The sequence below is a fragment of the Pyxicephalus adspersus genome, chromosome 5, assembly GCF_032062135.1.
Source record: "Pyxicephalus adspersus chromosome 5, UCB_Pads_2.0, whole genome shotgun sequence".
NCBI lineage: Eukaryota > Metazoa > Chordata > Amphibia > Anura > Pyxicephalidae > Pyxicephalus > Pyxicephalus adspersus.
This window is the reverse complement of record NC_092862.1, coordinates 127,288,335-127,313,803: the sequence shown is the minus strand read 5'-3', so window position 1 is coordinate 127,313,803 and position 25,469 is coordinate 127,288,335. Positions and strand designations below refer to the sequence as shown.

General features: G+C 37.6%; 1 protein-coding gene across 1 annotated transcript; it reads right to left on the bottom strand.

Annotated features, from left to right (window-relative positions):
* Window positions 1-5,225: 5,225 nt before the first annotated feature.
* Window positions 5,226-25,029, bottom strand: LOC140332177 (pancreatic secretory granule membrane major glycoprotein GP2-like). The gene is made up of 11 exons (XM_072413463.1): window positions 24,979-25,029; window positions 23,183-23,203; window positions 16,754-16,930; window positions 14,647-14,748; window positions 14,285-14,499; window positions 12,703-12,860; window positions 10,708-10,953; window positions 10,456-10,615; window positions 10,284-10,350; window positions 8,034-8,066; window positions 5,226-6,697 (listed from the first exon to the last, which is right to left on the bottom strand). The coding sequence occupies exons 1-11, from the start codon at window positions 25,025-25,027 to the stop codon at window positions 6,633-6,635; spliced, it is 1,293 nt and encodes a 430-aa protein (XP_072269564.1). The 5' UTR covers window positions 25,028-25,029; the 3' UTR covers window positions 5,226-6,632.
* Window positions 25,030-25,469: the final 440 nt, after the last annotated feature.

Below are 25,469 nucleotides of genomic sequence, written 5' to 3'. Positions count from 1 at the left end.
GAAATGTTGGTAGGTGTGTGGTCCCTTATTTGGGATATTTGCCAACCCTAAAAAAATTAGTCCTCAAGCAGCATCTGCAGCTCGTCTCCGTTACTTCGGAATACTTGAGGATACTAGTGAGACTGAAAAGGATCTATGATCCCTCTCTCTCTCCTGTGCCTCTTCTACTGGTAAGCTGCGGAGGCAGCACCAATTGAGAGTGTACATATTTCTATGACCAGACAGTCATATAAATAAGGAACAGCTACCATTCAAAATACCATAGATGACCTACCTTAAGTGTCTGTATCACTTTTATATACTATAAGCAAACTCTCACAAAAAGCGCACAGGTACCCTTGAGGAAGCCTACTAGGGGCGAAACGCGTCGAGTAACAAGGCTGCGTGCAAAACACCCGTACTTATTAGTGTTTCTCGCAGATGAAGTTTGCTGAACTTGCGAATTTCGGATACAGTTCAACTAAACAATACCTGTATATGCAAGAAACTACTGTTTGTGGTATACCATGCTATAAATGTGTTATAGGTTTACTGTCATTATTCCACACTTTATCCCTGCCCAGTATAGTGTAGGGTACTCTTCGAGGCCAGAATCAGGGAGGTGTTTGATACTTCAGCCCCGTAATAAAGTATGAATAATGGCCTGATTAGTTTCACTGACCTAAAAACAGGGGGTTGCAATGCCAGCTAGCAGACAGGGAATTCTAATACATTTTTGCATTCCTAACGCACATCATCAGGATTGCCAGTAAATAATAAAAAAACACAGGAGATGGCTAAGATACACAAACAGTAGGCCATCATATGCAGCCACAGAGATAGATTTTTAATGGTATAGTGCTCTTATTACAGGGGAGGATTTGTAATGGTAATTACAATGTTAATGAAAACTTAATTTTGTTACTGTGCTCATTATGACTAAATTACACAGGTTTATCCACATTCAAACAAACAGTGGTGGACATCTTGAACGCTGTGCCAGCCTAGAAGGGAAGCTTCACCCATCTCAGTATGAGAAAGGAGGGGGCAGAATTTGCACTTTGGCAACTTTGTCCCAGAGGACCATGTTCCCGCACTGCTAGTCCAGTCTTTCTCTGTCTGCATCCCTGCTGAGCAACTGCTGAGATTCCAGAATAACCAATGAATGGTTTACTGTTTTCAGTCAATGCGAGTAAGCCGATAGACTGGCACTGGGATGGAGAGGGCAAAACCGGCATATGTAATGAGCAAATACAGCTCAAATCATGTACATACAAACAGGCCTTTTACCATTCAAAAACAACAATGTGATTTTGTACTTGTTGATGGTGATTTACAATGAATACTGGGAAAGTTTATTTATTTTTGCAGTTACTGACAAAAAAACAGGTCTGCAGATAAAAAGCGAGTCACAAAACACTGAAGACATAAGATCAGCATGGCAACTGGGCAACTAGTCTATTAGGAAGCAAAGGCTTGTTTTAAGTGAAAAGTGTATCTCATACCTAGTTAGAGACATGATACACGTGGTTTCATTGTAACAATCTGCTGATACTGGAAAACAAATAACTGCTACATATAAGTTTGGGGTAATTACATTAACCCCCCCAACGTTCTAATTCTGTGCAAATTTCCATGCAAAAAGAGTTCCATTTTTTTGATTGGAATTTTTTTTTTACGTTGTAAGCCTTTAATTCCTAGGCATAACTCACTGATATTTATTACATTTAATAAACTTTAAATAAAAAAAGACTAAAATCTGTAAAAAACAAACAAACATGAAATTTAAACATGTAATGTAACTTTACAGTAGCATATATAATATATATTTAATATAATTATGTATATATTATATGAATATTTCTTTGTATTGGACTCAATACAGCTATTTTGTATTGAATCCAATACAAAATTATTTGAATTTCCCACCGATTCGCCCGCCCACACTGACGTCACCGGGAATCCCCAGAGATCGTCACTGTATTATGCAGCTGAAGATCGAGGAGGAAGGACATGTCCCCAGGACTCGCGGGGACCAGCAGGACTCCGGGGTACACTGATGGAACAAGGTAGGTGGGGTTTTTTTTAGTTTAAAGCGACACCAAGTGTGACTCAGGATTACCCGTTTTGGTACACTAAATCCACCCCGAGTCACACTCGGGATTACCACTAGGGGGGTTAATATGGCAGTTTGGACATTTTAGGGCTGTTCCCTAAAATGTCCATAAGCTTTGTATGGGAAGCAAGGAATAAAAAGTGTAAGAGTTTGACCAATTGTCAGGCAACACAAAGTGCTATGGAAGTAAATAACAGCAGGAACAAATAACAGCAAATTCCACCTTTAGCTACTAAGGCTACGTTAAAGCCAACCACTGGTGAGGTGGTCTCGCCCTGAAACATCCTTTATTTACCTTCTGGTTTACCAGGGGTCATATGGCACGCATGGCACAGGACCTGGAGGTGGTTTATAGCTCGCAGGGTTTTAAGAAAGCAGATACCCCATCATGCATGTGCAAATACAACCATAGCATGACATGCTATGACATGGAACACTGAGAAATCTTTAAGGCCAGAAAATGGAGAGGAGCCGGCCCAGGCTCACCAGTACAAAAATAAGTAAGTAAACCAGTAAAAAAAAAGGCTTGTACAAAAATAGGTAAGTGCTGAATGATTTGTAGTTCTGTCCTGCAACATTTGTGATTCATACACCTTTGCCAGACAGCAGAGTCAGTAGAGTGTCACCACTTTCTTTGTTAGGGTTAAAGCATAACAATGTTTCACTCTATTTTTCCTTAAACCCTCACACATATATTAATAGTCCAATTATTAATCCCCAAACAATATTTTGCTGGTCGAGTGAAATTACAGGTTCTTCCACTGATCTGGCAGCTGCAAAGCATTCCTTCTTGCTGTACAGCACAGCATTCATATATTGATGTCTGCAATTCTTTCCAGGAAAATTTTGTGTCCAGGATGTCAGGATAGCAAACCCCCAGGGTAGCTGAATGATCAGTTCCACTGATGTTGGCTTTCCTCTACTTCTGGCAGCTTTTACCGTGGTCATATAGTTCAGTTTTGGTATCACCCGATCAGACAGCATTTTTGCACATGTTTGCAGTCTCCAACCCCTACAAAAAGAATTCATCATGGAGTTAAAAAAGTTTTATTTTCTTCAGCTTTCAAAGCCTAGGTTTTCGGACATCTGGGTTAAAGTATTCCGATGGATTATTTTTTTCTACTATCACAGCTGTGGATGCTACCATTCATCTACTAGTTATTGTTCTAACTTCATTCTGTTACTGGTGGGCACCATTCCTTGAGCACTGTTGATTCTTTCAATAATGGATTTATTGGATCTTCAGTTGATTTTATTTTATACGTTGATATATTTCTCCAAGACTTTCTTCCACAACAAAATAGCAGCGCTTTACAAAGTCCATAGTTATGTCACTAGCTGGCCCTCAAAGGGGTTTACAATCTAATGACATCCAGAAACAAGAATATATGATGTATTCTGGGATCATATAGGACCTTTAAATTCTAAGCAGGTGGAATCCTTTAAAAAATAATGTGAGTTCCTAAAAATTATATATTCTGCAGTTTATCCTATATAGGGGTTTTCCAGAAAAGGAGAATAATACCATATATTACTGCAAATTGTAACATGGCAAAATATGTGAAAGTCCAAGGGGGTATGTATTTATAATAATCTGGCAGAATAAAGCCTGGATCATAGTGCAATATCATAGCCTGATATAAATTTCTGGGGATAATACAGCATGACAATATTGCCATCTACAGCATTATAAAAGTATTGTAGGAAAGCAAGCATGGAAAGGTTTACAATGTATAGCTTTAAAATCTATAGTAATATAATGACATAAACATACTGATCTGCAAGGTGTTCGATATGCAGCGAATGTGTGAAAGGTAGGAGGGAGATATTCCTGTGGGACATCACTGTTTTTATATATACTATACTTCTTTTGTATGATAGCATCTGATTGGGATGTATGGAACATAGAAATCCTGTAAGGGGTAATAGTACATAATGTAATTGTATAAGAATAGGCTTCATGGTTTATGCCCCGCTGTGTACTCTGCAAAGATCAGGGTGAGCTAGCCATTTGCATAGCGTGATGCAGTGTGCATAATCTGAACATATGCTTCTTTGTTCACATCTTATTGTACAAATCTCTAACAGGTATACCCCAAAGACTTGTAAGGCTTTCAGTATAGCTCTATTATTATGATTTTTTTTTAAACGTCTACAAGACTGATGAAAATAAATGAACCTGAAATGAGTCTATAACAAAATTTTGCTATTAGTTTTCTCTTCAATTAATCTTTTCAATCCATTTTTGGATTCAAATTTGCTGGGTCATCCATGATAGTCTATCTTCACCATTCATGAAGAGCTTTAACCCCCCTAGCGGTAATCCAGAGTGTGACTCAGGGTGGATTTTACTTGCAAAAAGCGGTAATCCCAAGTCACACTCGGGGTCGCTTTTACCTAAAATAAAACCCACTTACCCTGCTCCGTCGCTGTCCCCCCGGGGACATGTCCTGCTCCTCCGATCTCCAGCCACGAAGTGCAGAGACGAGATCTACGGGGTTTACCGGTGGCGTTGCTACATGCGTCAGAGCAGGTGGGAGGATCGGTGGGAAATTAAAATAATTTTGTAGTGGATTCGATACAAAATAGCTGTATAAGGTAAGTACATTGGATACAAACCAATGATCTAGGTTGGCAGCATTTAAGTGTACAAACACAAAGCCCATTTATTATGGTTAAAACAGGATTTACTTTTTGTATTTCCTATTTTTTCATAAGAAACTATATCACAAACATGTGACAATTGTTAAAAGTTTTAAGTACTTCGCAATATACCAATGGTGTATTATTTTCGTGATTTCGTGAAAAATATGAAGAAACACTACACAAAGTTTTAAAGTTCCAACTTTGCTGTGTTTTGCTATTTGTAGTAAAATATAAAAACAAAAAACTTACAATATAGCGCCTTCTAAAATGTGTTGTTCTTACATGTATTGTCTTAAACAACTCTACTACCACCAAATTACACCCCAAAACAAAGAAATGAACACCCAGAAGATAAAAAAGACACCCTGGAGACATTTAAATCTGTTGAAATCTTTATGAACAACCCTAATTTTTTAACATTCTTTATTTAAACATATGTAAAGGATAAAAATCCAAAATAAACATAATTAAAAAAAATCCCCCCAAAAAGAAAACCCAAACCAGAAATTTACATTAAAATAAAATCATCCAGTTCCTGCGTATTGTTCCAGTGATATCTGTGTACGAACCCCGGCTTGTTTCCTGATGATACTTGTTTGCTGCCTTCCCTGACCTTTGGTTCGTTTGACTACTCTTTTGGATTTCCCTCTGGCACTACGTTTTGGTTCCTGCTTGTTAGCATTCACCTGCCTTGGCGGGCACGGCGGCTGCAACCTGGCAGTATCTTGCCAGGACTACTGCTTGGACCCTGCGCCCATCTCCACCCACAGGCTAGGTGACATAGTGGGTCCACCACTTGGCCCTGTGGAGCCGCGACACAAGGTTTTTCCAAAGAGGTGTAAGAGGAGCATGTTGAGAGTGAAGTTTGTAATTGTTCTTTTGCCCATCCCAAACTGCAAAGCATAAGAGAGAGAGGGGCAGAGAATTGCAGGTCTCCTTTTGGAAGGTGTCCACATAAGTACCTCTACCGTATGGAAGGGCAAACTAGGGCTTCCAGGTCAGTCCATTGCGGTCTAGGATGTGGTAGAGTGCTCTATCCTAGAGCTGCTATTTGAGCAGCTCTATGGTATAGTGCTATATTGGGAACTCCCAAACCTCTCAATTTCTTTGGAGTGTACAACTTGACGCATTGATATGGTGTTGCTTGTTGCCCCATATAAATTTGAGTAGCTTGTTCTGTATGTTTCCAAGAATCATTTTAGGGATCGCTAAAGGGAGCGTCCAAAATAGATATAATAGTCTAGGTAAAATATTCATCTTAATCGTTGCTATTCTTCCAAACCATTAAGAAGGGGAAAAATGCCATCTGTTTAAGTCTCTTGCTGTAGTGTGGAACAAAGTGAGATAGTTGGCTGAATAAAGCGTTTTCAGAGAGGGGGTAATTTGTATGCCAATATAAGTGATGGCTTTAGTATTCCACTTAAAATCAAAGTTTCCTTTAGGTTGTGTTACCACAGATTCCAGGAGTGAGATGTTAGGAGCCACTGATTTATTCCTATTCATTTTATGTTCTGAAACTTCTGAAAACAGATCTAACTCTTTAAACAGGTTAGGTAAGGAAATTAGCATATCTTCATTCCTATACAGTATATATATTTAAAAAAAACATGTAATTGGAATACATGGTTTTAAATTTAACAAAAAAAGGATTGGTTACATTTATTTACATACCAAATATACATTAGAAAGGTTGTATACATGACTATAGCAGTTTTTAAAGCCCTGTAAAATCATTTTATTTGAAAGCAGAACAATAATAAAATTTTTATATATTTTATTATCTCCAAATGTTGCAATGTTTGTTTACAAAGTAAACGACTGCGGCTGTGCAAATGCCCAACTGGTTCAGAAAAAAATGGACCCTCTTCTCCAAGATCCAGTAATCTAGTACTTAAAACTCTGAAATAAGCGTCAAAGATCCTAGAAGGCTGATCAGGAGCACAGTAAAAGGCAGACCTAGAAAATAGAAGGATATTGTTAAATAAACCCTATGGTTTAGTACAATGATATTGAGTGGTAACTTTGCATTTTGTGCATAAGTATTTTCAAAATTCCCATAAAAATGTGTATTATGTATGTGTGACCAATTTCACCAAAAGTTTTACACGGCCAATGCCCTCAAAAAACATTGTGGGGTAGCGTTGTGCCTAGCAAAACATTTACCCCCCTAGCAGTCTGATTCTGACCGTATTTCCATGCAAAAAGCAGTACAATTTTTTGCATGTAAATTTATTTTACATTGTAGACCTATAATTCTTGGGCATAACTCACCGACACATGTCTAATAGTTAATACATTTATCACATTTAATAATAAACTTTAAAAAAAAAAAACACAAAAACCTGTTAAAAAAATAATGTATAATGTAATATAACTGTACAGCAGCATATATAATATATATATATATATATATATAATATATATATATATATATATATATATAATATGAATATTTCTTTTTATTGGACTCAATACAGCCCTTTTGTATTGAATCCAATGCAAAACTATTTAAATTTCCCACCGCTAAATCCCGGCCACACTGACGCATGCACCAACTTCACGGGGAGACCCCGTAGAACGTCTCTGCACTTTGTGGCTGGACATCGGAGGAGGGAGACGTGTCCCTAGGACCTGCGGGGACCGCAGGGAATTTACATGGGATGGAGGTAGTGAAGGACCCTGATTCATTTTAGTGAGATGCACTCTATCGGGACAATTAGTCACATTTATAGCCTATCGCATTCAACTGGCATTCTTTAAAGATCTTCTGTCTCAGACCTTACCTAAAGCACAAGGCACCCTGAATTAAATCCCTCCTACAGGGACTTTAGACACTGCTCCTCAGCCCACCAGCACTATGCTAGGATTGACTATGTGTTCAGTGCCCACGTTCTTTCGTCTACCTGGTCTGCCTATGACCCTTTGGTAGTTACGCTCATGGGACTGGGAGGAAGACCGTCTAATGTCTGCTGGAGTTTGAATGATAACCTACTACAAGATAAACTACTAAACGTGAAAATCAAGGCTGCCATTGATGAAAACTTTGGGCGACATATCCCATGCCATGAACTGGAGCTTTCAAAGCTACCATCAGGAGGGAATTAATTAAATTAGCCTCCAAAAGCTACCCAAAAAAAGCCAAAAATCAGGTTATGGAAACTAAACTGAAAAACTACAAAAATTATAGTGACTCTTATTTAACACTAGGATAGCCCAGAATAGGGGTTTATTGGTATTTGCAAAAAACTTACCATTATATACTCAAAAATTTTCTGAAAGCATTTATTCTTACCTTTGGCGAAGATCGCAGAATTATCCTGGGTATCTGAAGACAAAATATTTAAATATTGTTGTTTGCACTTATCACATTAACTAGAAACTAGATCCTGTCACTATAAAAAACAAAGCTGTCTATTTATTATCTGGATCATGCATAATTATATTATGCATGTAATATTTTTCCACATAAAATACACCAATGTAAAATGTAACCACATATTTATTATTGTATTGTTGTGCAGCAAACCTGAAAGATCTCCCTAAATCTATACATCAACTAATATTTGTGTGCTTAAAGCTACGTACACACTTCCAATTATTATCGTTGGAAAACCAACGACGAACGATCCTGCACGATATCTACGAACGATCGTATAGCACCGATCCTGCACATAGAGATAATGACACGATCGTTCGTAGATATTGTACACACAATAGATACGATCGTTTGAGCGATAGAGGAACTATGTGCACGACAGGAAAGTGAATGAACGTTCGTTCATTACGCATGCTCAGACCATGGACGATCAACGAACGATCGTACACACGAACGATGTTCAACGATCGTCGTCCAATCCGATCCGCCGGTCCGGTCGTTCGTTTCCAACGACTTTCCTCGTCGTCGCGTCGTTGGTTACTTTTTTTACGAACGATTTTTGCCCAATCGATCGTTCGTCGTTCGTTCGTCGTTCGTTTTGAACGATAAAAATTGGAAGTGTGTACGCACCTTAAGACAGGGAACAGAATGTATGCTTTAGCAGCAATTCAAACTTTCTTAGGCTAGGATCAGACTAGCAGTTTTTGCAAGAGGTTTTGACCAGTTTTACCACCACCCCTGCAAAAAATGGTTAACATTGGACCAAATGGGTCTGCTTATTATGTTTATTTAAAAGCTGGTAGGTGGCCACAGCATTGCCCTGTGTGTGTTTTTGTACACTATATTACTATATTTCTATATATTTCCTATATATATATATATAAATATATATACACACACATACTATTTAGTGTAATTTCCATAAACTTAAATTGCAAAAGCCTAAAAATACTTGTGCCAACATTTTTAGGTTATCAGCTGGATTGGCTAAACACAGGTAAACAATGGAGGACTCTGTCCACCTAGACAAAGCTCCTATCATTGTGCCATGCGGACAGTTGGTGCTGGACAGTTAGTGGGATCTCCTATTTGGAATAAAAGGTAATTACTTGTCAAAAATGAGCAATAAAGAAATCTTTTTCTATTGTGTTTTATTTTTGTGATTAGGAATGGATAAGGAGAACTATGTGCCCTTATTCTTTATCCCTGGGGTGATATATGGGTTCTGCCTTATTAAAGGGAGCTTCCAAATTCCAATAAGCTCCCTGCCCACAGTTCACTAGAATACTGTGGTCTCCTTATGGAGGATAATACCCATACCAAATGATGTCCCTTGTCATCTTTGGGGCAAGAAGGGGTCTGGTTTTGGCAAAGGAAAAAGGGGTGCACACTTTTTGGCCCCTTCTTCTGCAAACTAGATTGCCGAGGAGTTTTAATGGGGAGGCACATATCCTCTCTGTTCCTATTTCTGATCCAAGAAGGTCCCAAGACTATTAGAGGTTTGGGATTAATATTAAGAAAGGCCTACAGAGGCAATTTTTTAAAAAAAAGTATTAAGAAAAGAAAAGCTATAATACACATTTTTGCCTGACATGGGATCTGAACTGATCATTGGGGCCATGTCCCATGTAGCAACTTGACTGTGACAAAGGTCCCTAAGAAGTCACCAGCAAACTGTCATTACAGTTTTTCTCTTGGTGGTGAGCTCTCCAACATTTCAATAAGGAAACAAAGTGATAGGAGTAGGTGAGTGATTACATTTTTTTCTTGTTGCTGGCATGATGCCTCTTTTGTCGGGGTCACTAATGTGGAATGAACCTTTTGGCAACACTGAATAAAACATCTTGTTTAGTATTATTTATTGAAAATTAAACAAATTTGAATATACTCTCTATGAAGATCAGTGGGTGGGTGATGCAGTCATCAGTGTGACAATTATTTGTTACAAGTAACAATTATTCAAAAGGTCTTATAGGCTTGTAGAAAAAAAAACTCAGCAAAGCATGGATAATAGAAAGAAAAATTACTGTATGTAACTTTAAGAGATTTTGTTTTAATTAAATATACTGCTTGATAAAGCTATTAAACTATTAGGCAAGCTAGTATAAAATATCTACTAAACAGCAAAGTTTTCCCTAATGTGTATTTTGTTAAAGAAATATTTACCAACAAATGTAAAAGGACCAACGGAAAACCGCGTAGGCTCTTCAGAAACATCACGAGATGATGCACACTGCAGAGAATGGAAACAAAATGTAAATATGATGCTAATAAGGAACACCATATTTTAGAGATGCATGTTAGTTAGATATTATACAAAAAATAAATATGAACTCACTGATGAGCATTTTCCAGATGAATGGCTACACAGCCGAGCATCACAGAAAATGTAAACACTGTTATAATTCTGGAAGGAGAAAGAAGCTATGCTGAAGCGGACCTCCTTTGAAACACCATTTTCCACCACTTTGATATAGGGACCATCACCTGTAGCACAGCTAAAAAACAAAACAAAAAGAACATTGGTAAAACACAAAAGTCTGGGATTTATTAAATGTTCTACCTTAGAACCTCTTTCTTAAAGGCTTACCCTCCTTGAATCAGCTGTACTTTAATAGAGCCAGAACCATCACTGGTTGGGGTAGCAAAGCACTGATCAACCCGCAAAACAAAAGCAGGATCAGCGAACTGGGTGCTCATGCCAAAATAAAGAGTGGATCCAATGTCCAGATCCTGTGATTGGGATTGCAACATGGGGTTAGTGTACGATGGGTTGGTAAAAGCTGCGAGTGATGTGAGGGCATCAGCAGAGCCTCCAGAATTAAGGTTTTCTGTGCTGTAAAAAAGGAGAAGTTGTTTAAAAGCTTGTACTTGTTATCAGTTGTAGTATTATCAGACCACAAACTTGTGCTTTTTTTAATGTAACATCAAGAATAAATCAATCAAACTTACAGCATTCGTAACTTTTTCTGTATATATAAATGTGACAACCATAACTAAAAAAATGTTAAAATTTCAAATATGCATTTATTGTATATGCTTTGAACCTTTTATATTTGCACATGTGCTTGTTGCAAGGAATATTTAGCTGATGACCAATGATTCCTATATCTAAAGCTGCGTACACACGTGCAAAGGACTACACGATGCATGAATGGTGCTGTACATATAGCACCGTTCTGCTCTATAGAGAGGGGAGGGGGAGAGCGACGGAGTGGCACCCTGCTGCGCGCTCTCCCCCTTCCCTTGCATTAGGATCGCTCGCCGTTCATCGTTCGTGGATCCGCCAGGACGGATCCACGGACAATGAACGACACCGACTGTACACACGCCAGATTCACGCCCGATATCTGGCTGATGCCGATTATTGGGCGAGAAAAATCTGACGTGTGTTCGCAGCTTAAGGGTATCAATGTCCATCATTGCCAGATAAAAGTTTGCAATAGAATTTTCTGCAAAACACACAAGGTTTTGGGCCAATGGTTCAGTGGTTTTCTTCATCCTTGTATTTAACTATTAAAAATGGAAAATAATTAAAACCCCTATAGCATTATTATATTAATATAGGACTCTTTTTAGAAGAGTGATCCTCCCTTTTTGTCCTGCTGACATTTTGCTGGGCGCAAAGTGGAGAAACTCTCCAACAGCAACACAGACAGAAACAGAAACAATTACAATAGTAGAATGTCAGATTTTTGTTTCTTGCCGTTTACCCTGTGCAGATTGTTCCTCACTTCCTTTCTGGGGAACTTTTTCTCAACAGAAGAAGAATTGACAAGCTCTTTAATGGAGCACTGAATGGCAGGTAAAACCAGTTAGATCAGTGGTGTCAAACTCAAATACACAGTGGGCCAAAATGAAAAACTTAGACAAAGTTGCGAGCCAAACTTGAAATTTATTGAAAAAATTGGGGAAGTTTTTCCTTCTTATTGGATGAAAAACTCTTTTCATATGGAAACAAAGAGGTTTTGCTTAACATTCAATCTGGAACAAGCCTTTAATAGAGAAAGAGGCCTAAGATTTTTTTTTTAAATCTTATGAGTGGCTAGAACTCCCTCTTCACTGAAATAACAGGGGTACTACAATTCCCTGCGTCAAGAAAACAGTCTAATGCGGGGCTTAATGTTATGAGTGTCTGGAACTCCCTCTTTACTGAAATAACATGGGTACTACAATTCTCTGCGTCTACAAAACAGTCCAATGCGGGGCCACACACAGATAGAGAGGCCGCTGGTCTATAGACGCGAGTGATGCCGGGAATTGTAGTAGCAGTGCTATTTCAATGCAACCGCGGGACAGCAGCAATTCATGTTTAGGATTTCTCTCGGGGCCAGAAAATAGGACGTTGCGGGCCAGAGCTTGACAAACCTGAATTAAATGTTCTAACAAAGGGCTTCTTCTGGGAGAAGCTATATGTAGGGTCTCCCCTGAGGCAGTAGTTCACTGGCATGTGGAAACTGTCACTCTACTGCAACCTCATGGTCAGTCTAAACATAACCCAATGTTTTCTTTGTAACCAGAGTCAACTTCTCAAGAAGACCATTGACCATCCACTTCATTCAGGAGGAGACTTGGGAGTACTTACCTCATAACTGGATTAAGCACTGTGGTCAAAGAAGTCCACATGGATATGTTATATGTGCAAGAGAACTCAATGCTGAGATTGCCAGCTCCAACAAGTCCATTGTCAGTGTTCGCAGGAATGTTAATAGCATTTGTGTAAGACACATGAGTATTGTTTTTCTATAAATGAAATGAGTAAAAAATGGTATTACAAAAAAAATATGCTAAGGCTATAAGGACATAATTTTTAAACATACTATTAAAAACACACAAGCAAATAAAGAGACATTAGGACATGTTACTAAAAAAACATTTGCAATAACCTTTCTGATCTCAGCCCTTGTTCACAAAACTTTTAGGCTTCTCTGGCTACTTTTATGACATATCACTATGGGCTTTGGTTTGTGTCAGCAGGTTTTTGCATTCCCAGAAAAGTTCATGCAAATAAAAAACCTGATTTAAAGTGAAATTAAACTTAGAATAAAACTAAAATTAAATATAAATTGCAGGCAGGCAGATCCTTTATTGCAGAACTAAAATAACAAACAATATTAGCTTTCAATTTGATAATTCAAACTAAAAACTGAAGGTTAGAATCTGCATGGTTGCTCAGTACAAAACTTTTGATTTATATTAAGCCTGTGCCACTATTTAAAGGATTGTGGTGGAAGCCTCACAAAAAGGGTGGTTTTCACCCAGTTGATTAATATCTAGAACAGGTGTGCGCAAAACTTTTTGACTCAGGGGCCACAATGGGTTCTAAAATTTGGCAGAGGGGCCAGGCCAGGACCAGATGGAGGGAGCGCCGAGACGGGTGTCACTGAACGTGACGCCATGATGGCATAACCCTGCCCACTCTCCCATCGCAGATCTGAGCAGTTGAATAATTTCTAGAATAGGGGTGGGCAAATTTTTTGACTCAGGAGCCACAATGTGTTCTAAAATTTGGCAGAGGGGCCAGGCCAGGACCAGATGGAGGGAGCGCTGAGACAGGTGTCACTGATCATGACGTCATGATGGCATAAACCTGCCCACTCTCCAATCGCATTGTTCTCCCCCCTTCCCCGAGCCCGGGATTCGTACAGGGGACATGGTCTGCAGCTCTGGCCAGTGCAGCCCCCCAGTGGGGTCCTTCTCCTGACCCCGTTCAGGGGGGGGCACCGGCCAGAGCCGCGAAACCACTTCAGCGGAGCCGCTGAAGTAGAGAGAGTTCAACGGGCCGGATAAAAAAGCCTAACGGACCGTATTTGGCCCGGGGGCCATAGTTTGCCCATGCCTGATCTAGAATGTGTCTAAACTCTGACTTTCCTACTTAATTACTATATTGAACTAAATTTTGAACTAAATTATTACACAAAAGATTCAGGCGGAAAGTAATCATAATAATCATTTAATCTGTCCTTGTTGGTATCTAAGATTGTTAGTGGCCACAGTTACCATATTCCTCAAAGTTTTCCATATGAAAAACTTTGAGCTGCCCAATATTGAGAACAAGTTAGGTTAGGTGGCATATTCTTTAAATTAATGATTTGTTCTGTACTGCTTACAATACAAAACAACAGTGACATACTACCTTACAGTTTATCTGAAATTTTCTAACTTACCACGATTTTATTGCCACAAACACCTGATCCAGTCTGCACTGTCAATGAATATACACGCTGTCCTTGCAATATGCTTTCTACAGCTCCAGAACAATTGGAATGCAACAAAGTGGATGCAGAAGGCTTGTAGTGCAGGACTTCCAGCAAATTCTTACCCACAGAGATTGTCATGTTCGAACCTTTACACACCAGAGAATAGCTTGTATTGTACACATCTTTAAAAAACAAATGCACGAGAAAAATGAAACACAGTTAAACTTGCTGCATCTGATTGCATAACAACATAATGAGATATGTAAAAAGTATTGCAACACTTTGCAGGAGAGTGGGTTGGAAAAAAAAGAGAAAGACAACTTACTGACCCTGAGATTTGTAGTATGTTGTGTTAGCGACACAAATTGCTGTCTGATTAACATACTGACAAACTTCATCTGCAAGGCATGCTGTACTGCAGTATGGATCTGCTATTTAAAATGAGGAAAAGAAGGGTTACCATTACGGATTCACTTGATCTTTAAAATGATTACAGATTTTTTACATGTTTCATAACTACCTACATTTCTGATAGCCATGTATACTGCCCTGTGCATAGAATACAAACCTGGTAAGCAAAAGGGTGGTACAAGGTAAGGGAAAGGGTGGGTACTCTCTCCTACATGTAGGCTTCATGTAAAAAATTTTATACACACACCTAGCATGCACGCCAAGATTAGTCTAGTTGCAAGTCTCATTTGTAGCTACTTTTGGGGCAAGAGATCATGCTAATCACTAGTTTAGGCAAAGCTAGAAAACCACTGGCTATTTCCAGATATTTTGTATATGGTAAAACAACTCCCTGGACAACCCAGCAGTGGCTGCAGTCTAACTAAAACAAGAACAAGTGATTGGTAGGTTTCTAAAATGCTTCCCTTACATCAGAAGTCGGCAAACTCCGGCCTTTAGGCACGTTTTGCCCTAGCCAGTATTTCGTTCTGGCCTAAGGCCCCCTGACGGATCCGGCCTAATGCCGTCCGGCAACCCGTGGCTCCGGAGCCACGGATTGCCGGCCAGATCGGCCAGGGGCATTAGGAACTACCAAAGCCGCTGCTGCTCTGGAGCCACGGGAGCTCCGGTGCTGCCTCCTTGCTGTTGGTCCCCTATTTACCGCATCTGACGTTGATAAATAGGGAAAGCTCCCTGAAGGGAAATCCCTCTCCTCCACAATGTATACGGAGGAGAAGGATTTTACTTCGGGGGCGTTCCCTGGTGGTGGGCTGAGCCATTGGGGCGGGACTCAGAGTCCGGCCTAGTGTGCTCCCGCCCACCCCTGAAATGGCCTAGTGGCCATAAAAGTTTGCCAACCTCTGCCTTACATGGAAGTTGTAAGGAAAAAATATTAGGTGTTTAACAACAGCAGACTTGAACTAAATGGATTATTTTGTTACCAAGTCCCTGTTTGTGATATTAGGTGATATAAGTTTTCATTTTTGCACTTTCACCCTTTTCTGCATCTATATCTTTTGGCAAGCTCTGTTCTATTGTTTGGTGGTATGGTTCTAACCAATTCTTTTGTAAAAAAATATGCATGCTACAATTTAGCAACAGTTTCCATCAATGGCATCTTTTTAAAAGAATTAAACAGTGGGTACTTGCATTCACCATACAGTGTAACACATATCGTTGCTCACCAAAAAAAAGCAAATACCAATATTACTATAAAATTTATAAAAAAAAAAAATGCATGAGAGAATGCATGCAAGCGATACACTGTTTCAAAACACACTGGAATGCATTACAAAAATGTACAATTTTTAAATGCAATTCTACAAATGAATTAAAGCTTAGTTTCTGGAATAGAAGACACAACATAAAATATACAAACCAAATGTGTGACATATGCTAAAATACCTTAAATTCAGTAATGTTACCTATTGCCTCTAAGTGTAAAACTTGAGATCATATTGTGAGCAGTGGTCTACAATAGGTGGTCAAAAACTATTTTACCCATATTAAAAAAAATGTGTCTTCTAAGTTTTTTACTAAATGTTGGTTGCATGTACAATAACGTCTGCTGAAGTATTGTATTTCATATTACAAGAGTTAAATATAAAAAAAAATCAAGTTAAAAATAAAATGCTATGACTATACAGTAATATATATCCTTGTTGTCCTTACTGTTGTTGAGGTAGTCTTATAATGGAACACTGTTGGTGAAGGTTTCTAGTGGTCATAGATGTCATTAGGTCTACATTTGGGATATTTATTTTATCAAACCAAAATTATTTTTATTGTATTAATGTCCAAACTAGGAAATTTTGTATCAGCAGATAATAAAGCATAAATAAAATGCTTTTATTTATAAAAGAATAATTGTATAATCTGAATATAATTGTAAATTGTATAATTGTAAAAGAAGGCAGTATACAAGCAGTTTCTTAATTATGTAAAAATAATGCATATACAGTATATTTCATTATATCCTAAACTTACCTGTGCAGCAGACCAGATCTGGGTTCCATGAAAGGTTTGGAAGGCAACAGGTAGATGAATTTAAGGAACACATTCCTGCATCAGGTAGACATGATGTATTATTAGAGCACGTACACCCTGCTTGTGTACATGCCCCACTGCATGTAGAACACAGAGGAGGATTCCCATTGACACCATCTGAAAGACGGATACCAGCATTAATATAATGCAAGATTAGCTCAAATGAGGATTTTGGCAAAAGACGATCTATTTAGCTTGTATGTGGTTTATATATCTTAGAAAAAAAACACAATTATTTTACAAAAGAACTAGGTCATATCAACTGCATCTTATATATAGGATATGGTGGAGCTGAATATTTTACTTCGTGACACTCTTTACTACTGCAACTGTAAACTGGTAATAAATGAACAGATTCTCAGTAATTAGGTAAAGACTGAATATTGTGTGTTGTGTATTGAAAGGCAGGCCACAATAGGGAGCCAACTAACGGTCATGCTATAGTCTTAAATGTATTACACTGGGATTTTTTCGATGACAGATCTTTACACTTACTAAGTAATGTTTCCAATAGTAGTTAGACAAAATCAAGTGGACATGTTCTTATAAAGTTGAAGAAGTTGTAGAAATAATCCTAGAGCTAAAGAAGCAGATGTAAAACATCTTCAACATTATAAGAAAAAATCCAACGAAATAGAAATAACTTCTACTAGATTTACAATGACCTGTATAAATGAGGACTTTCACAAAAATGATGTTCCATTGTTTGACACCCTAAGAAAATCCAACACCCAATTGTGAACTATGTAACAAAATTATGATTGTGGAATAATTTGGGAAAGATCTAGCACCAGACTACTTTTGTCTAGACAAGAGCCCCCAGAGGAAATATAGATCTCTATTGCTTTCGGAAAGCATTGCAATTCCCGAGTCTGCATTTCTGCTGTTAATCTTGTCCTGATGGTGTTAAAATTTAGCCAAATATGGCAACATGAAGCAAATGATAAATGTTTGCAGTGGATATGTCCTGCCCTAGATCTGAGCACTATTCCACATGTAGCTTATGGTAACCATAGACAGTGGGCATGATTTATTTCAACTCTCCAAGACTGGACCAGATCCATTCCAGGTTTGCAGGATCACCCACGTTCACCCATGATAGTCTATCTTCTTCAATCTTGGGGAGTTTTGATAAGGCCCAGTGTTGTGATACTGTCCGCAGTACTGATTAAAACAAACAATAACTTTTAGCTCAGGTAACATATCCAGATATCACACTGCATTTTCCAGTATTATCATAGGTTCATATAAAAAAAAAAAGCTACTTTTGCATTTTTAAAAATAATTTTAAATAAGGTGATCCTGAACTACAGAGATATGGTTGTATTAATAAATTATTCCCGTCAGTCCAGCTTAGATTCAGCATTTTATTCATTACTACAGCATTTGATATTGTGACTGCTGTTCTCTTTTGATAACCGGCCACTTCCAGAGGCCTCTTCTATGAACTCTGATCTTCTGTCCTTTCCATAGATTTTCAATGAGATTCAAGTTGGGTGATTGACTTTGAAATGGCCATTCTAGCAGCTTCATCTTCTGAAATTAAGAGTTTCCTGAGCTGTGTGTTTAGAATCATTGTCTTCGTGACATGTTCAGCCTTGTTCCATCTTCAGCATCCTGGTAGAAAGCAACAGATTATTACCAAGATTGTCCTAGAACACTTCTCCATTTATCCTTCTTTCATTTATATGAAGTCTGCCAGCACTATATGCTCCCACCATAATCTCTCTTCTGGTATGGCGTTTTTGGGTGATGTGCAATGCCATTTCTCCTTCAAACAGCATATGCAATGACATCCAACGTGTTAAACTTTGGTCTTTCTGAAGTTCTCTATGCGTGAATCTTGGCTATTGAACAACTGTTCTGACTATTCTTTTGATTCTGGTCGGAGTGAGGAGCACCTGGTCATGGCCAGTTTAAGGTGAAATGATGTTCCTTCCTTTCACTTCTGGATTATGACCCCAAGATGCTCACTGAAGCAGAAGCTTAGAAATATGTCTGTAACCAATGCCATCAGTATGTTTTGCAACAATAAGTTTGTGAGCGCTCTTTGCTTTTTCTATCATAAGATGCTTCTTGTGTGATAGCTTGGTAATGAGAAACCTTTTTATAGACCATCACTTAGGACTAAACCTTACTTATAGGGGACAGGATTTTTTAATAAATACTAACAGAGTTCAGCTGATTTCTTGGCTTTCCATGCCTTTTTGCACCTTTTTTTCCTAATGTGTTCAATACTTATTCCCTGTGCCATTCCACTTTATTACACATAACTCAATTTATGGATGAATTTGTTTTGATTTCTTTGTATGGGTGGATTACTTGGGCTGTTACAGACATCCAGTGTTCTCTTCATGTCAGTAGTCCCATTAGAAATATATATGAAGAAATTGTTGACGTGTCAAAACTTATTTCCCCCTGTGTAATAATTGTCTCAACAGTTATTATCTTCCATACACTTTAGTAGGTTAGGTGAGTAGTAAAAATTTAGTATTAAATAATGTGGGAATCAGAGGTTCTGGGGAAGATAACCCTGTGCACTGACATACTACAGCATACTAATATTATTAGAACTAGTAAAATAGCAATGATTGTACTCACATACGTAAACAGAGTGAAAAAGATCAATCAAAGGTACAACTGGTTAGTCTTGCTTTCGGACAGTGGTGGGAAATTTACTGTTTTAGAGCTTGTAATTTTTACCTATTATTTCCTTTCATCACTGTCCCTCCAAGGTCCCTTTCATGGTCATATGTCAGTCTAAGGTCAATTTTGAGGAGAAGACTATTAACCTAAATGCATGTTTTGGGATAGGCGGTTGCAGTTGAAAAATTATGCACTTGGAGGCTAACAACTGTCTAGAGGGAATACATTTGGGGATTCAAAAATGGAAAAGGATCTGGGGGTTCTGGTAGATCATAGACTTATTAATATCATGCAATGCCAAGCTGCAATAGCTGATACTAACAAAGTACTTTTTGTATTAAAAGAGGAATAGACTGCAGAGATGGGGACATAATCCTACCCCTGTACAAAGCATTGGTCAGACCACATCTGGAATATGCAGTTGAATTTTGGAACATTGTAGAATTGGGGAGAGTGCAGAGAAGGGCAACTAAACTAAAAAAAGGAATGGAGGAGCTCAGCTATGAGGAGAGATTAGCTGAACTGAATCTATTCTCCCTTGAGAAGAGACGTATAAGGGGGGATATGATCACCCTGTATAAATATATAAACGGTCCATATAGAGAACTCACTCCCCCATTATTCACTTTGAGATCATTACAAAGAACAAGAGGGCACTCTTTGCGTCTGGAGTAAAGAAGTTTAAGGTCCGGATAAGAAAGGGATTCTTCACTGTAAGGTCTGTGAAAATGTGGAATCGGCTCCCTCAGGAAGTAGTTTCAGCAACTACTATAGATTGCTTTAAGAAAAAGCTGGATGCTTTTCTAAAAGTACAGAATATAACTGGGTATTAAAGCTTTAAAGTAAAGATAATGGAGACTGTTGATCCAGGAATCAGGAAAGATTTTTTCCCTTGATGGAGCAAATTGAATAAGGGATTTTTTGCTTTCCTCTGGATCAACTATGTCTATAAGTTTTTACCTGGGATATGATTATCTCCCTAGTGGTTAAACTTGATAGGCTTATGTTCTTTTTCAACCTAACTATGTAACAATTTAATTTCAATCAGGCCAGTAGGGTAATTTATTGAAGCTGGGACATCACCTGTCCCTTCTGCAGTAATGGCAGACGAAAAGGTAATATCTCATCAAAGTAGTTCATTGTTTGCTATACTGACCACAAGGGTCACTTTTGAAATGTTATTATGTTGTACCTCAGACAATCTTTTAAACTAGCCCTATTATTGGTTTCACAGTCAGCATACACAAGCTGTCTCCTACGCTAGCTATAAATTATGCAAAAAACTCAAAAATACTTCCATATAAAACCATTTACAGTTGTTTTTTTTTATTTATTATTTAGGAAGATTGGTTAGACAAGGATTTTTTTTTTGATTGGTTAATAGTGGGCCTAAAGCTGGGCGAATAGTATTTGCCCAGCTTTAGGTTTACTAACAACTATGTAGTGTGCAAGTGCACTAAAACATTCATTTTTATGCATATCCAGTCATTTATAAATTTAGGCACTAGTAGTCTAAGCAAAATGTAATATTGTTGTGAGTGTATATTTATTCATCCCCTTCACTACGGTATCTCCGATTGGGTCCAACAAATAATTCAGAAGTCACATATTGGTTGATTAGGGTCCACCTGTACACTTAAAGGGCTTTTTTTTTTTTTTTTTTTTTAAAGCTTTTCAGGACTGAAGAAAATAGACTATCATGGGTGAACCTGGATGACCAGCAAACCTTGAATGGATCTGGTCCAGGATTGAAAACCTTTGCTAAATAAAAAAAATGATTTTTAAAAAATCAATTTTATTTGAGGTTTGAGGTTACTCACCCTTACATGGGGAAATGGGAGAAGGCATTGGGTAGACTGATACCTTAAAAAATTTGGTACATAATTTTGGATAATGACCCCAAGAGTTCTTGTTGTTCCCTGTTTCATGAAAATATCTATAAAGTTATGATGCATTGGTACTTTACACGTGAACGCCTGAAGGCCATTTATTCAACAGCTGATAATCTTTGCTGGAGGTGTAGGAAGGAGGTTGGGTTCCTATTCCATATTTTGTGGACTTGTCCACATATTGTTCCTTTTTGGGAAAAGGTGGATGATCTTCTTACAAATTTGTTCTCTGTTCCTATTTGCAGAGATCGGCTTACCCATATTTTAGGCTTCCCTATAAAAGGTTTACCTAAACTACAAACTAAAATGATGGCACAGGTGCTTATGGCAGCTAGGTGCCTCATTACTTCACCCTGGAAGGCTGCACCTTCCCCAACGGTTTTCAATTTACATAAACGTATAGAGGATGTGAAAAAAATGGAGTTGTTATTGGTCAGAATAAATGGTCAGATGGATAAACATGAGGCGATTTGGTCCGTTTGGGACCAATATTACTCCTCACTCACTTGAATGTTGTCAGTGTTCCTATTTGACCTGAACAGGAAACATAGTTTAAACATTCAGCCTGGTTTATTTCTGGTTTGTATTCAAAGTGACTACTTGTTTTTCTGCATTGTTTTCATATTCGTAATATGTTGGAATGTCTATGTTGACTTGTTAAAATTTAGAGTTTGTAACTTTGAGTCTATGTACATGGTTTGCTCTATATTATTTGTCTGTTGTCATTTCTTTCTGTTGTCTTTTCTTTTTCTTTTCATTGTTATGTTGGTATTATTTGCAATATCTCAATAAAAATTTACATTAAAAAAAAGAAACAAAAGAAAAATAATTTCAAGTTTGCCGGATCACCCAGGCTATCCCATGATAGTCTATCATCTCCAGACCTGAAGAGCTTTAACCGCGCAGCGGTAACCCCGAATGTGACAGAAAAAAGATGCTGGAAGCGGTAACCCCGAGTCACACTCTGGGTACCTAACCTGTTGAAAATGATAGTAAATCGAGTCTTACCTGATCCACCGGCGTCCTTTATCATACTTTGTGTCTTCTTTCTTCCTCTGGCCAGCGTTCTCTGCACTTGATGAGTCACCACGGAGTTCCCGCGCGTGCGTGCGGACGTTCCGTTCGGGGCGCGGCGGGAAATTCAAATCTATTTGTATTGCATTCAATTCAGATTAACTGTATTGAATGCAGTACAGTAGATCTAAATGTGTAAAAGCGGTACATTGTCTTTAATGAAAATGTATTTCACAGTAAATTATAATTGTATGAGTATAATATTTATTTTTTAAAAACATTTTTAAAATATTATTTTGACATGATTTTGTGTTTCAAAATTTATTATACTCATATTATTATATTATACTGTAAAATAAATTTTCATGAAAAACAATGTACCGGTTTTAGACATATAAATCCGGACAGAAATGAACTGCCCAGGAGGTTAATAAATAAGGCCCATGCTGTTAGATATGGTTGTGGTGGATCGTGGACCATCTCCAGTACTATAGCAGCAATAGCAACCACAATGCAGCCCCATACAACCCGATTGAACGATAGCTTCCTGCAGGCAAAACATTTTTTAATAGAATGCAGTACAAATAAAATCTCCGTCAGGTTAATGTCTAAGATGCTACTGGCGAGTTTCTTGGGGTATATGGATTCTAGCTAGAAGAGACTGATGCAAAAATTAAAAATCTGAAATCTTATCCTTTCTCCCTTTTTCCACTCTGTTAACTGTGAAAATAGTTATAAATACACCTGCACTTTATAGGCAAGGTAAAGAATTGTTGTTGCAGAAATAATTAGTATAATATGCTGAAGCTTTTGTACTTACTATAACATGAAGGGGTGGAACCTGTTAGGAAAGGACAAGAAGAAAAACCGTCATTCATTGAGCATATTATCCACATAAAAACAGCAGTACAAAAGAACCTGTTTAGTGAGAAACATTGCTCAGAGCATAATAGACTATACTTACATTGCATATTTTTTAAGGTTTAAATTGTCAGCACAGATATTTTAATAATCTTTTACCTTAGGGAGCAACCCTATATTTTGCATCAAATGTTTATATAGTAAGCATTCCATTGTGTATTGTGTATTATATATTGTCTTTTTTCATTCTACATCTATACATTTTGTGACATTTGTGAAACACTTCTTCAAAATATTGCTGAGCAAGGTGTCACTGTCTCATCTGTGATTTACATTTTGCAGCATTACTGCAGTAAGGGAAATAAAGCAATACGTTTCCCCCCCTCCATTAGTGAGTTATGGAGCTACTTCTTTTAGTATTTAGGATAATTCAAAAGGACCAGGACAAAGAGAAAGAACAAGCGTGACCAGAGGCTGCTAACACAATTCTTTTTTTGTGCTCCAATTTGTTTACAATATGGATGCAAACTTTCCTGAGCCATCAATACACAGGACTCTCTGGCATACAGGTACAGCAAATAACAACTATCCATTATAGCAATCATTTTTAGCCTACTGAAAAAGGATCTGCATTGTACCAACAACCCATATACCATTGGCACTATTCCTATTTACTTATACACTATTCCGATGCATCTAATTGTGTGAAAGAAGCGATTCACCTGAATCATGTCCCTAGGAAAAGGTGATACCCAATATTTTTTTCTTTCAACAATCCAAATACCGTACAGTCCCTACATCAATACAGTACCCTGAAGAAGCCCAGTGAGGCAAAACGCGTCGGGATTACAGACTAATACGATTACCCACTGTATTATAGCTAGAACTATATGTCTAGTTTATATACTCCAGTCTAATGAAGTTCTAACTGGACTGGATATATGCCTAATGAGATTTGTATGATAATAACGTATGAAAACAAATATATATATCAATACATAATTAAATTGTTGCACCTAAAAATCTTGGAGCCTGAACCTCTTTCTTTCTCTTTGTCCTTTTGAATTACTGCAGTATGGTAATAATACTTTCCTAATCTATCCAGCAAAGGAGTGACATACAAGGAGTATTCTTCTATCATGTTTTAGAGACAGCAAGGATGACATCAAAGTTCCCAGATTGGCTTACTTGCTGCAGCCATTATGGGGGGCTGTCCATGTTCAATGTTTTTTGGGGGCATGCAAATTTCTGACATGGACAGGAACAGTGTTGAGAATGAATGTAAAGAAGATTTATTTTTCATGCAAAAGAACATATAGCATTCAAGATGTGCCCAATGCAAAAAAATAGAGCACGGAACACCATGTTCAAGCATAGGAAATTTACAGACGTAGGCATAGCCTTTTTAGAAAGTTGGGTAGTCAACAGTTGCATCTGAACTTGAAACACTGTTTTCAATGAAAAAGCTTGTTTATCTGCTGACATAGACAAAGAATATTTTATATTGTTCATAAAATATATTTTTACTTTTTATTTTATAAATATATACAATGCAAATATTTTAATTTACACACTTACCAATCATATTATTACACTGTTTTATTGATCCACAGAAGGAACAATTATTGATAAATATTTCCTATTCCTTATTGATTGTACGGCGCTAATATGTTGGCGCTATATAAATAATATTTAATAATAATATTAATAATAAATAAAAATAATAGTAATAATATTTCAGTAATAATTACATACCTGCAATCCCCAGTGCAGCAAAAAGCGTCACAATGCCCAGGAGAAACATTCTCTCCTCTTATGTCTTGTTTGAGTTGTAAAAAAACAAGTGACCTGTCATCTTTCTCTTATACTTTATTCAGTGTCACTAGGAGGGTGGGGTTTAACAGGTATCGTTTTTTTTGTCTCACACAGTAAACAGAAAAAAAAGGTACGGGCAAGCCCAAGTCTGACCTTCTGACACAAATTCATCAAATGCACCACAGACCTGGCTGACTGGTTTAAATGTTTTTGTTTCACAACTGAGGTCTACATTTTTTTATTTTTTTATTTATTGCTCTTACCATTCTTACCAGTCAATAAAGGATGTGTAAAGGGCACTATCCATAACAAATAATTTGACTTATCTTTACATCCTTATGTTTGCATGTGTTAAAAGCATAAAACAAATCACATATAAGGTATATACGTCTATAAATTACTTTAAAAAAAAAAATCTAAGGCAATTTTTA